This window comes from Ochotona princeps, chromosome 21 (genome assembly GCF_030435755.1).
Source record: "Ochotona princeps isolate mOchPri1 chromosome 21, mOchPri1.hap1, whole genome shotgun sequence".
Taxonomy (NCBI): domain Eukaryota; kingdom Metazoa; phylum Chordata; class Mammalia; order Lagomorpha; family Ochotonidae; genus Ochotona; species Ochotona princeps.
Window position 1 is genome coordinate 2,536,873 of NC_080852.1, and position 11,870 is coordinate 2,548,742.

At 41.1% G+C, this 11,870-nt stretch overlaps 1 protein-coding gene across 1 annotated transcript in view; it reads right to left on the minus strand.

The window, feature by feature from the left end:
• LOC131482927 (zinc finger protein 208-like) overlaps positions 1 to 11,870 on the minus strand; it is an 887,045-nt gene that overhangs the window by 321,365 nt on the left and 553,810 nt on the right. The window contains 1 exon segment of the mRNA XM_058679158.1: positions 1,689 to 2,881. Within this exon segment, the coding sequence (XP_058535141.1) occupies positions 1,689 to 2,881 (1,193 nt within the window).

An 11,870-nucleotide genomic window follows, 5' to 3' on the forward strand; every position in this document is an offset into this window, starting at 1 on the left:
GATTGAAAGACTTCAGGCACAGGTTGGCATCTAGGAGCTCATACAATGGCAAGAAACTTACTGTGAGAAGCCATGATACGTGAAATCAGTGTGAATATGAGCAGTAGTGGTGGCAGCTAACACATAAACTCCACATGAAAGAGGAACTCCAAGAATCTGATGTCAGACAATTGTTTTGTCTCTGAGGTATTCCTCCTAGAGTCTTGGTTGTTTTTTGACCAGCATTCCTCAAGATTCTTGAGGGCCATGACAATGGTGTAGGTTGGCTGCAGAACCACCAGAGAGAAACTGGTGAGGGATGCCCATTTATTGCAAAGATAATACAAGCATATATACAGTGGAAGGGGAAGGCAGAAGGGTGGTCTCAATAGTACTCCCACCCTACACTGTTATTGTAACTGGCCAGTAGGCATGCCTATCTCTCAGGACACTCTAATCAAGTCACCAGTTACATTCTGTAAGCAGGGTTGATACATTAGTGTTTTAGGTCATTTGCAGGTAGACCAAGATAAGCTAGCACCTGGGCTGAAAGCTATACCTTAGGGCATGATCATTATGTGTGACTGGTAAACAAGATGAGGGTTGCACTTAACTACTTAGAGTTGCTTATCAGGGACATTCTAGCACAGCTTTGCAGAGACAGAGAAATTGAGATACAGCCTACTGCTCTGTATGCCCAGTGAACAGGCAGACCAAGATGGAGTCTCTGTTAGCTGAGACCACTGCCAGGGCTTCACCTCAGAGACACAATGTGCCATGTGCCTATGACGTGGTGTATCAGATAAGCTGGCAGAGATGCAGGAGTGATCTCCCATACTTACTATTCAAGGAGAGACAGTGGCCAAATAGGATCCACACTTGGCCAGGTATAACAAGAAAATCTTGCCTCTGGAAAAGATTCATCCTTCAAATCTGGGTGTTTATCATTACAACTGCCACATGCATCATTTGATAACTGTGGTTCCAATACAGTTCTGTAATAGGATGAGGAATTTTGTGATTCTAAAAAAGATAAATGCATAAATGACAAATATGGTTTTTGAAACAAGTGTTACATACTGAGCATTTATTATTAACATTTAATCTGAAAACAGCATTCACATTTACCACCTCAAAACAAAGGGAGATCACAAATTGCATCTTAATTATTTTAGCAACAAATACCCTCTCTTCTGAAACAAAATGATACTGCTCATGTTTATTATTTAACACTTGCTGAGACTTTCAAAATGTTTCCACATCCGTTGCCCCTTTACAATATTTTGTATTTGCACTCTTGCTAATGGTTGCTTTTTCATTCACTTTGTAAGCTTCGACACACCATAACAGGTTTATGGTGGCCAGTCTTTTGATTGACATGCTTTTGTAGTTCTGAGGTCTGTGACTCTGCTAATGATTGACTTCAGAAAATGATTTTTTAGTCAGTGCTGTGTGTTTGACCATGTCTGTGAATATGCTACTTATTGAAGCATGTACGCTTTCCACTGTGCTGAAAAGGTTTGTGTATGATTTTTAACACACATGTAACACATTTCTGCTTTCTCACATGAATTTAGATGTTTAATAAAACTTGACTGCCTGCAACAGGATTTTCCATTCATTATGTTCATGCGGTTCTTATCATGTATGGATACTGTGATGTTGAATGAAACCTGTCTGGTAAGTAAAGGCTTGAAGATACGCACTACAATCTTAAGGTTTCTCCCCTGTGTGGACCCTCTGATGTATGATTAGGTGTGACTTCTGAGAAAAAGCTTTTCCGCACTGACTACATTCATAAGGTGTTTCTCCAGTGTGGACCCTCTGATGTCTAACGAGGTGTGGCTTACAAGGAAAGCCTTTTCCACACTCACTACATTCATAAGGCTTTTCCCCAGTGTGGATTCTCTGATGTATGATCATGCTTGACTTATGAAGAAAAGCTTTTCCACACTCACTACATTCATAAGGTTTTTGCCCTGTGTGGATTCTCTGATGGACCATTAGATTTGAATTCCAAGAAAAAGCTTTTCCACACTCACTACATTCATAAGGTTTCTCACCTGTGTGGATTCTCTGATGTGATCTAATGCTTGACTTATGAGAAAAAGCTTTTCCACACTCACTACATTCATAAGGTTTTTCCCCAGTGTGGATTCTCTGATGTATGATCATGCTTGACTGATCAGAAAAAGCTTTTCCACACTCACTACATTCATAAGGTTTCTCCCCAGTGTGGATTCTCTGATGTCTAATGAGGTGTGACTTATGATTAAAAGCTTTTCCACACTCACTACATACATAAGGTTTTTCACCAGTGTGGATTCTCTGATGTCTAATGAGGTTTGACTTATAAGGAAACCTTTTCCCACAGTCACTACATTCATAAGGTTTTTCCCCTGTGTATATTCTCTGATGTGATCTAATGGTTGACTTAGCAGAAAATCCTTTTCCACACTCACTACATTCATAAGGTTTTCCCCCAGTGTGGATTCTCTCATGTATGATTATTCTTGACTTATGAAGAAAAGCTTTTCCAAACTCAGTACATTCATAAAGCTTTTCCCCACTGTGGATTCTCTGATGTGCAATGAGGTGTTGCTTATAAGAAAAGCCTTTCCCACACTCCCTACATTCATAAGTTTTTTTCCCAGTGTGCAATCTGTGATGTGTATGCATGCTTGACTTCCAAGAAAAAGCTTTTCCACACTCCCTACATTCATAAGATTTCTCTCCTGTGTGGACTCTCTCATGTATGATTAGGCTTGATATATGAGGAAACTTTTTTTGACACTCCTTACATTCATAAGATTTTTTTGTGTGGAGTCTGTGTTGCCCATTTAGTGATACTTGCTGGTGAAAAGCTTTACTGTGCTCATTGCATTCATACGGATTCTCTGCACTTTGAAGGATCTGATCTCTAATGAGTTCTGACTTCTGGCACATGTTTTCTTTACATTCATTAGACAAATACAAATTTTCTCCTGTGTCAGTTCTCTGTTTGGTGGTAAGGCAAGATTTATAGTAGCCAACATGAATTGCTTCTCCCACACTGACAGGTTGCTGATTACATGGGTCTTTGGGATAAACTTGCTCACACATAAGGACTATCTTATTCCCACTGAAAGTTTTCTCATTTCCATTGTGTTCAAAGGACTGCTGACAAATCTGAATCTTGTCAAACTGACTGAGAATTTCCTCACTCTCGAGGTTGTTCTCAGGGACATTAGAGGCATGCTTCTTTTCAAATGGTATTTCATCAGGCTTCCTGTGGGAAAAGCAAATTTAAAATAAATTATGACATCATTTTCTCTCCATTCAAAAAGCACCAGATCTTAGAGCCCCTCCAGGGAGTAACTTTCCCCCTCCCTTCTTCCAAGTTCAACTGGTCAATTAAATTTAAAAATTTGGTCTACAAGTGTTTTTCATTATCTGTTTCTATACTATGTTAAAGGAAACAATCACTGAGCTTTCAAGGAAATATTTGGTTCAGTGAACAATATGGGAATTGAAAAAGAATTTTTGCTCTTATACAAGAGCTATGAGGCTGAAGGGAGCAAAGAGAAGATTCCAAGAGGTTTGTACCAAACCTCTGGAAATGACCCTTGGCACCTCATGCCTTTGCACAAAGAGGAACACAACCACACACTCACATACTCCCCAGCCACTGCCTAGCTCCAGCTAAAAATTCAGATGGACTGTACTTGGATAGGTTTTAGCAAACAGCAACATGGAGTGGAATTGGGGGAGATTAGACTGAGCCAGACTGCAACACATGCTGGTGGAAAATGAGTGGAGGCAAGCCATGGCAGTCAGGGGGATGTTGGTGCTGGACACATGATCCCTGGGCGCAGGAGATCCAGTGGGGCCCTGGTAGCCTTGTCTGGGCCCTTGGGCACAGTTGTGTGATAAGCCCAGTTTATAAGCCCCAGTGGCTGTATGTGTGGCAGTTTATGTTGCTTGGCCTGAATCCTTGGCTGTCCAGTTCAATGGGTCCTGGGTCTGCAAATCCTATGAGTAGAAGGTGTGGCAGGCCTCAGATCACCTGGCTTGGATACTTTAAATGCCTGCATGGTGGTGCTAGCTCAGTGAGCTCTGAGGGTGGGGCTCCACTGGGGCAGGATTGACTGGCTCAAGGTCTTGGTGCACTTGCAAGAACTGGTACTCCTCAGTTGAAAAGGAGTATTGGTGGTGGGCGCCAGCGGGGCGCCAGCGGCGGGGAGTGCTGCTTCAGTTCCTCTGAGGGATCCCCCTAGGTAAACCACCCCAGCACAACAACAGCATCTGGGATGCAAGCCAGCACAGCTTCTCACTACTGAATGCCTGTGGCCCCACAGAGGCGGGCGCCAGCGGCAAGAAGTGCAACTTCATTTCCTCTGAGGAATCCCTCTGGGCAAACCCCTCAGCACACCAGCATCTGATTTTCACATTAGGTAAGGATTGGGCAGCTCCACAACTGCAGGCCCTGAAACAGTGGCTAAGATACACATAGCTAGAGGCCCCGACGACCTGACACATACTCTCCCACAGGCCTGAGGGGTGCTAAGGGTCTTCTAAAATCTGCCCCAAAACTAGAGACAAGGAGCCCTGAAGCTACAAAGTGCTGCTACAAAGCTCTACCCCTGAAGACGCACACAGGACAAAAGGTCTAACCAACAGACCTTAGAGAAACCAAGCTACAGAGGGTTATTGACATTCAGGGGTTGATATAGCTATACCCCCTCACCAAACGTCTCCAATAGAACTCAAAGAAATTCTCCTTCGAAAGTAAACTAAAAGGAAGCAGCAAACTAACACCTACTCCAAACTATTACACAGAGACCAGAAGCTGTAGATAAACAAATCAGAGAAAACATCCCCGAAATCAACAAGAAACAATAACACAATGAGAAGAAACTTTAGAAAAGGTAATGATCCGGATGAGAGAGCCAATACCCCAACAAAAAAATACCAAAAGCCAATATCTATTTCGGAGACGCGAGATGAAGACATGGAAGCTCTACCAGACAAGGAATTTAAAAAAATAATGTTAAAAGCTGTCAGAGACAATGAGAATTGGGAAGATTTCAAGGAATTCAAGAACCACAGAGTTACAGAAATACAGCAAGTCAAAAACAAAATCCTTGACCTAGAGCACAAAGTTGAGAGCCTAACAGAATAAATACAGCAGAAGAGAGGATCTCTGAAACTGAAGATACACAAAATGAAAGTACCCAGCTCATTAAACAGCTAGAAACAAGCCTGAACAAAGCCAAAACGACTGTACAGGAGATGAAAGACAAGCAAAAAAATCTAATATCAGAATTATGGGACTTCCCGAAGGAGCAGAAAGAGAATTAGGAATGCAAACGGTGCTCAACGAAATTATACAGGAAAATTTCCAAAACACTTGAAACATGAACCCAGCCCAAATCCAGGATGGACAGAGAACTCCCAATAGATATGATCCAAACAGATCCTCACCCAGACACATTGTGCTCAAGTTCAACACCAACGAGGACAAGGAAAGAGTCCTGAGACAAGTACGAAGCAGAGAAAAGATCACATATAGGGGAAAACCAATCAGAATCACTGCTGACTTCTCTGAAGAGACCCTAAAAGCAAGGAGAGAATGGACAAAGATCTTCCAAATCCTGAAACAGAACAACTGTCAACCAAGATTAATGTACCCAGCAAAGATCTCATTTATATTCGAGAACAAAATCAGATACTTCCATAGCAAAGAGAAATTCGAAGAATATGCCAGCACAAAACCAACTCTTCAAAATCTCCTTAGAAACGTGCTAAATCCAGAAAAACCAGGGGCAAACCACAAGCAAAGATAGCAAACAGGAAGATCTCCCCACTAAAGTCCACACAAGGAGGGATAATTACACAGACACCAACACCCACAAAGACACATATGCATGGCAGGGCAAAAATCGCAGCCTCTAAATATTGACTGTTAACACAAATTGTCTAAACTCACCAATCAAAAGGCACAGATTAATGGAATGGATCATCAAACAAGATCCAACTATCTGTTGCCTACAAGAGACACATCTAACTAGAAAAGCCTCTAACAAATTTAAAGTGAAGGGATGGAAAAAGATATTTCATGCCAATGGACAAGAAAAAAAGGCTGGGGTAGCTGTCGTAATTTCAGATGATACAGGCTTCAAGCTTACAGACATCAAAAAGGACAGAGAAGGACATTATATATTGGTGAAAGGATTGATCCATCAGGAAGCAATTAACATTGTGAACATATGTGCACTAAATCCCAACGCGCCTAGCTACATGCAGCAATTACTTACAGACTTAAGGGGAGACGTAGATATGCACACAATAGTAGTGGGTGATCTTAACACCCCACTAACAACAATAGACAGATCAACAAAACAAAAACTCAACAAAGAAACAACAGAGCTCATACAAACAATAGAACAACTGGACTTGGTTGACATTTATAGAACTTTTTATGCTAAGGCCACAGATTATACATTTTTTTTCAGCAGTGAATGGCACCTTCTCCAGGATCGACCACATGATAGGACACAAAGCAAATCTAAGTAACTTCAAAAAGATAGGAATCATACCATGTACCCTCTCAGACCACCACGGAATGAAGCTGGAAATCAGCAATTCAAAATGCCCAAGGAAATACAGAAACTCTTGGAGGTTGAACAATATGCTATTAAATCAACAATGGGTCAGAGAAGAAATTAAAGATGAGATCAAAAAATTTATGGAAACCAATGAAAACTCTGACACAACATTCCAAAACTTGTGGGACACTGCCAAAGCAGTGCTACGGGGTAAATTCATCGCAATTGGAGCTCATGTCAAGGCCCAAGAGAGGCACCAAATACAGGAACTAACCACACACCTCCAGGAATTGGAAAAGCAGCAGCAGATGAGCCCCACACACAACAGGAAACAAGAAATCATCAAAACAAGGGAGGAAATCAACCAGATAGAAATAAAAAAAACCATACACAAAGTCAATTAATCAAAAAGCTGGTTTTTTGAAAAGATAAACAAAATAGACACCCCGCTGGCCCGTCTGACAAAGAAAAAACAAGAGAAGGCAAGAATTACCAGCATCAAAGATGAAAAAGGCAACATAACAACAGACATTGCAACCATTCAGAACATAATTAGAAATTACTACAAAGCACTGTACTCCAACAAATCAGAAGACCACCAAGAAATGGAAAAGTTCTTAGATTTATATAACCTGCCAAAACTTAGCCCAGAGGCAACAAACGAACTGAACAAATCCATAACTGAAGCAGAGATTGAATCAGCGATTAAAGACCTCCCAACAAAGAAAAGCCCAGGCCCAGGTGGCTTCACTACAGAATTCTACAAAACATTCCAAACAGAACTGACCCCAATCCTCTACAAACTCTTCAAAACAATAGAAAAGGAAGCAACCCTTCCAAACTCATTCTATGAAGCCAACATTACCTTAATCCCAAAACCGGACAGAGAACCAACAGAGAAGGAAAACTACAGACCTATCTCTCTGCTGAACATTGATGCTAAGATTCTCAACAAAATCCTAGCCAACAGAATTCAAGAAAACATCAGAGAGATCATTCATCCAGATCAAGTAGGATCCATCCCTGGATGCAAGGATGGTTCAACATTCGCAAATCCATAAATCTGATACACCACATCCAAAAACTGAAAAACAAGAATCACATGATAGTATCAATAGATGCGGAAAAAGTCTTCGACAAAATCCAACACAACTTTCTGCTAAAAACCCTAACCAAGGTAGGCATAGATAGAAAAATCCACAACATAATCAAAGCAATATATGAAAAACCCAATGCCAGCATCATACTGAATGGAGAAAAACTGGAACCCTTCCCACTGAGATCTGGAACAAGACAGGGATGTCCACTTTCTCCACTGCTATTCAACATAGTCCTAGAGGTACTTGCTGAGGCCATAAAACAAGAGAAAGAAATCAGAGGAATCCAAATAGAAAACGAAGAAGTACAAAATTAATGAACAAAAATCAACAGCCATAGTGTATGCAAACAGTCCCAAGATGGAAAAAGACCTAACCAGCAAGATACCATTCAAAATTACAGAGAAAAGTATGAAGTATCTGGGAATAAATCTAACCAAAAATGTAGGAGACCTATTTGAGGAAAACTACAAACTACTTAAAAAACAAATTGAACAAGACCTCAAAAGATGGAGTAACATGCCATGCTCCTGGATAGGTAAATTCAATATCATTAAAATGTCTATATTGCCAAAGGCAATATAAACATTCAACGCAATCCCCATCAAATTGCCCAAAACATTCTTCATGGAACTGGAAATAATGATTCAAAGGTTCATCTGGAAACACAAAAATCCACGAATAGCAAGAACCATCCTGAAGAACAGGAAGTTGGCAGTGGGAATCACAGTTCCAGACCTCTGGACATACTATAGGGCAGTGGTTATCAAAACAGTCTGGTGGGCCCAGCAGCGTGGCCTAGCAGCTTAAGTCCTCACTTTGAATGCCCCGGGATCCCACATGGGTGCCGGTTCTAATCCCGGCAGCTCCACTCCCATCCAGCTCCCTGCTTGTGGCCTGGCAAGGCAGTCGAGGACGGCCCAAAGCTTTTGACCTTGCAACCGCGTGGGAGACCTGGAAGAGGTTCCTGGTTCCTGGCATTGGATTGGTGCACACCGGCCCGTTGTGGCTCACTTGGGGAGTGTAACATCGGATGGAAGATCTTCCGCTCTCTCTCCTCCTCTCTGTGTATCGGCTTTCCAATAATAATAAAATCTTACAAAGAACAAAACAAAGCAAAACAAAAAAAACCAGCCTGGTACTGACACAAAGATAGAGAAGAAGATCAATGGAGCAGAATAGAAACAAAGGAAGGAACCCACATAGATACAGCTAAATAATCTTTGACAAAAAGAAAAACGATAATCCAGGCAAATGGGAAGGTCTGTTCAATAAATGCTGTCAGATAACTGGTTGATAGCCTGCAGAAACAAAAAGATAGACCCACATCTTTCACCATACACTAAGATCAAATCTAAATGGATAAAAGATCTAAACCTACATCCAGAAACTTTCAAACGTTTGCAAGAAAATGTTGGAAATACTCTGCAAGATCTAGGGGTAGGTCCCAACTTCCTAAAAAGGACACCAAAAGCAAAAGCAATCAAGAACAGAATAAACAAATCGGACCTCATCAGACTAAGAAGCTTCTGCACAGCAAGGGAAACAATCAACAAAGTAAAAAGGCAACCCACAGAATGGGAGAAGATCTTTGCGCACTACGTAGGTGATAGAGGGCTAATCTGCAGAATACACAAAGAACTACAAAACAGCCAAAATACCAAAACAAACAAGCCACTCAAGAAATGGGCACAGAAAATGGGTAGACATTTCACAAAGGAACAAACCCAAATGGCAAATAAACATATGAAAAAATGCTCAAGTTCCCTGGCAATAAGGGAAATCCAAATTAAAACATCAATGAGGTACCACCTGATGCCAGTGAGAGTGGCCCACATGAAGAAATACACCAACAACACTTGTTGGCGAGGATGTGGGGGAAAGGGAACCCTACTCCACTGCTGGTGGGGCTGCAGGTTGGCACAGCCTCTATGGAAATCAGTATGGAGAACATTCAAACAACTGAAAATATGCATACCATATGATCCAGCAATAGCACTCCTAGGAATATATCCAGAACACCTGTTTTATGAGAAACCAACATGCATCCCTATGTTCATAGCAGCACAACCAGTAATTGCCAAAACATGGAAGCAACCAAAGTGCCCATCAACAGAAGACTTGATAAGAAAGCTATGGTTCATCTACTCCATGGAATGCTACTCAGCTATTAAAAAAAATAAAATGCAGCTCTTTGTTGCCAAATGGGCCAAACTGAAAACCATAATGCTAAGGGAAATGAGCCAATCCCAGAAGGTTAGATACCATACGCTTGCCTTAAGAGGATATGATGTTATGTAAAACATGTTATTTTATGAATATTATGTTATATGTTATGCATAAACTAAAATTGAAATGTCAATGAGGTGGTCACACACGGTGGTTAAGAACCCGCATTTATTTTTAACATATTGGTTACTCATTGCTATGTCAATTAATTCCATAATGATGTAAATTTTTGTGGATGGTATATTGGAAGGGTCTCCCTAAGAAGCCATTGAACTAGGCTGGACATTAAGATGCTGGACTCTATGGTTGGTATATGCTTGCAGGGAGGGAATCTCAACTGAACTTAACCTGTGGTCATGTAACAGAATGGAGTAATCCACCATGGAGGAGGGTGTGGAGAGCGGTGGGGGAAATCCCAGTACCTATGAAACTAATACAATGTAATTAATGAATAATAAAAAAAAGAAAAAAGAAAATCAAGAGTGTTAAGTCCTTACAGGCAGCAGGAACCTATGCTTAGGGTTGTCCTCCCACATTGACCAAATGCTAATCAAGGATGCTAAGTCCTTAGATGTAGTGGAAATCTATTCTTTCCCTCTTTCACTAATCTTTAGGTCCCTCCTTCTGTGATGCACTTCCTCCATTAACCGTTTCAAGAGTAAGTTGGACAATAAGATGCTGGACTCTATGTTTGGTATATGCTTGCAATGGGGGATTCTCAACTGAACTTGAACTATGGTTATGCAACAAGTTGGAGGAATCCACCATGGTGGGAAGGTTTGGGGAGGGGTGGGGAGAATCCAAGTACCTATGAAACTGTGTCACATAATAAAGGTAATTAATGAATTAATAAAAAAAGAGTAAGTTCTAGAATCAGGATTGTAATAGAATGTGCTACTGATTGACATGTACCATCTATTGAGAACTTCTTGACAACAGGATTAGTGTGGCTGATATCCTGCCTCAAGGGGAAACAATTGGCAGAAGTATCCTTAGGAATGTCTGCTTGACCAGGTGTGAAAAGTAGGTGCCAGAGTTTGTGAAGACTTCTGTACAAAATAAAGAGGACAGCTTTCTCACACTGTCCATTATGATCCTGAAACTGTAGTGGTCCATTTATTTTCTATGCCTACTCCAAGCACCCTTCTTAAGTTCTGAACTTCACTTGAGCTGGACTCTGGCAGAGGGCAGAGAGCTGGATGTTCAGTGGGGCTTCCAGGGCACAAAGCAGTGTTCATATATGTTCCCAGTGCTTACAAGGTGAGGGCCAGCCACTAAGCTACCATGCCATTCCCTCGGGTTTGATCTCTAGAAATGACTTATGTGGGCCTTCAATGACCTCCTCTATACTTCATACATGGGTTGAGCAAAAGCCAGTTTCTTCAACTTTGTCACTCATGAGGCTTCCTACCTCTGACAGCTGAACAGCCATAGAATGGTCAGTGTACATTGGAAGCTGTGTAGTAGCAGCTATTTCCTTGCTAGTTGAGAGACAACCAATGGGAAGTGTCTTATCCACAGGTTCCTGTCCAGACAAGGAATGCTCAGGGCACACTTAAAAATCTGAGACCCTTCTGAAAAATTTTGCTGTCTCCATTTAACAGGCAAATCATCTTCTGGCTCTATCCCAAGAAATGCTATTTGATTCCCTCTGCTTTTGTATTCATCTGGTCACTTTGCAAATAAAACTTCTGTCTGCAAATGAAAAAAGAAATAGAAAGAAAGAAACTCTATAAGTCTCATTTTTGCAAATTTCCCTTTCATATTGTGTTTCAACTATGGCCAGAGCTAATGCTAAGCATCTTTGTGGCAATGCAGCTCTGTTTTCAGTTATTCTATAATTTTTGTGATTACAACTTGCCTGAAGATTATCTCTTGACCGTTTTGATTAGCTCCAAGCTGCTCATTCTTTCCATGGGGATCTGAAATGAGGAAAAGAGTAACCATATCTATGAATCACATCTAAATGTTTCTTTTC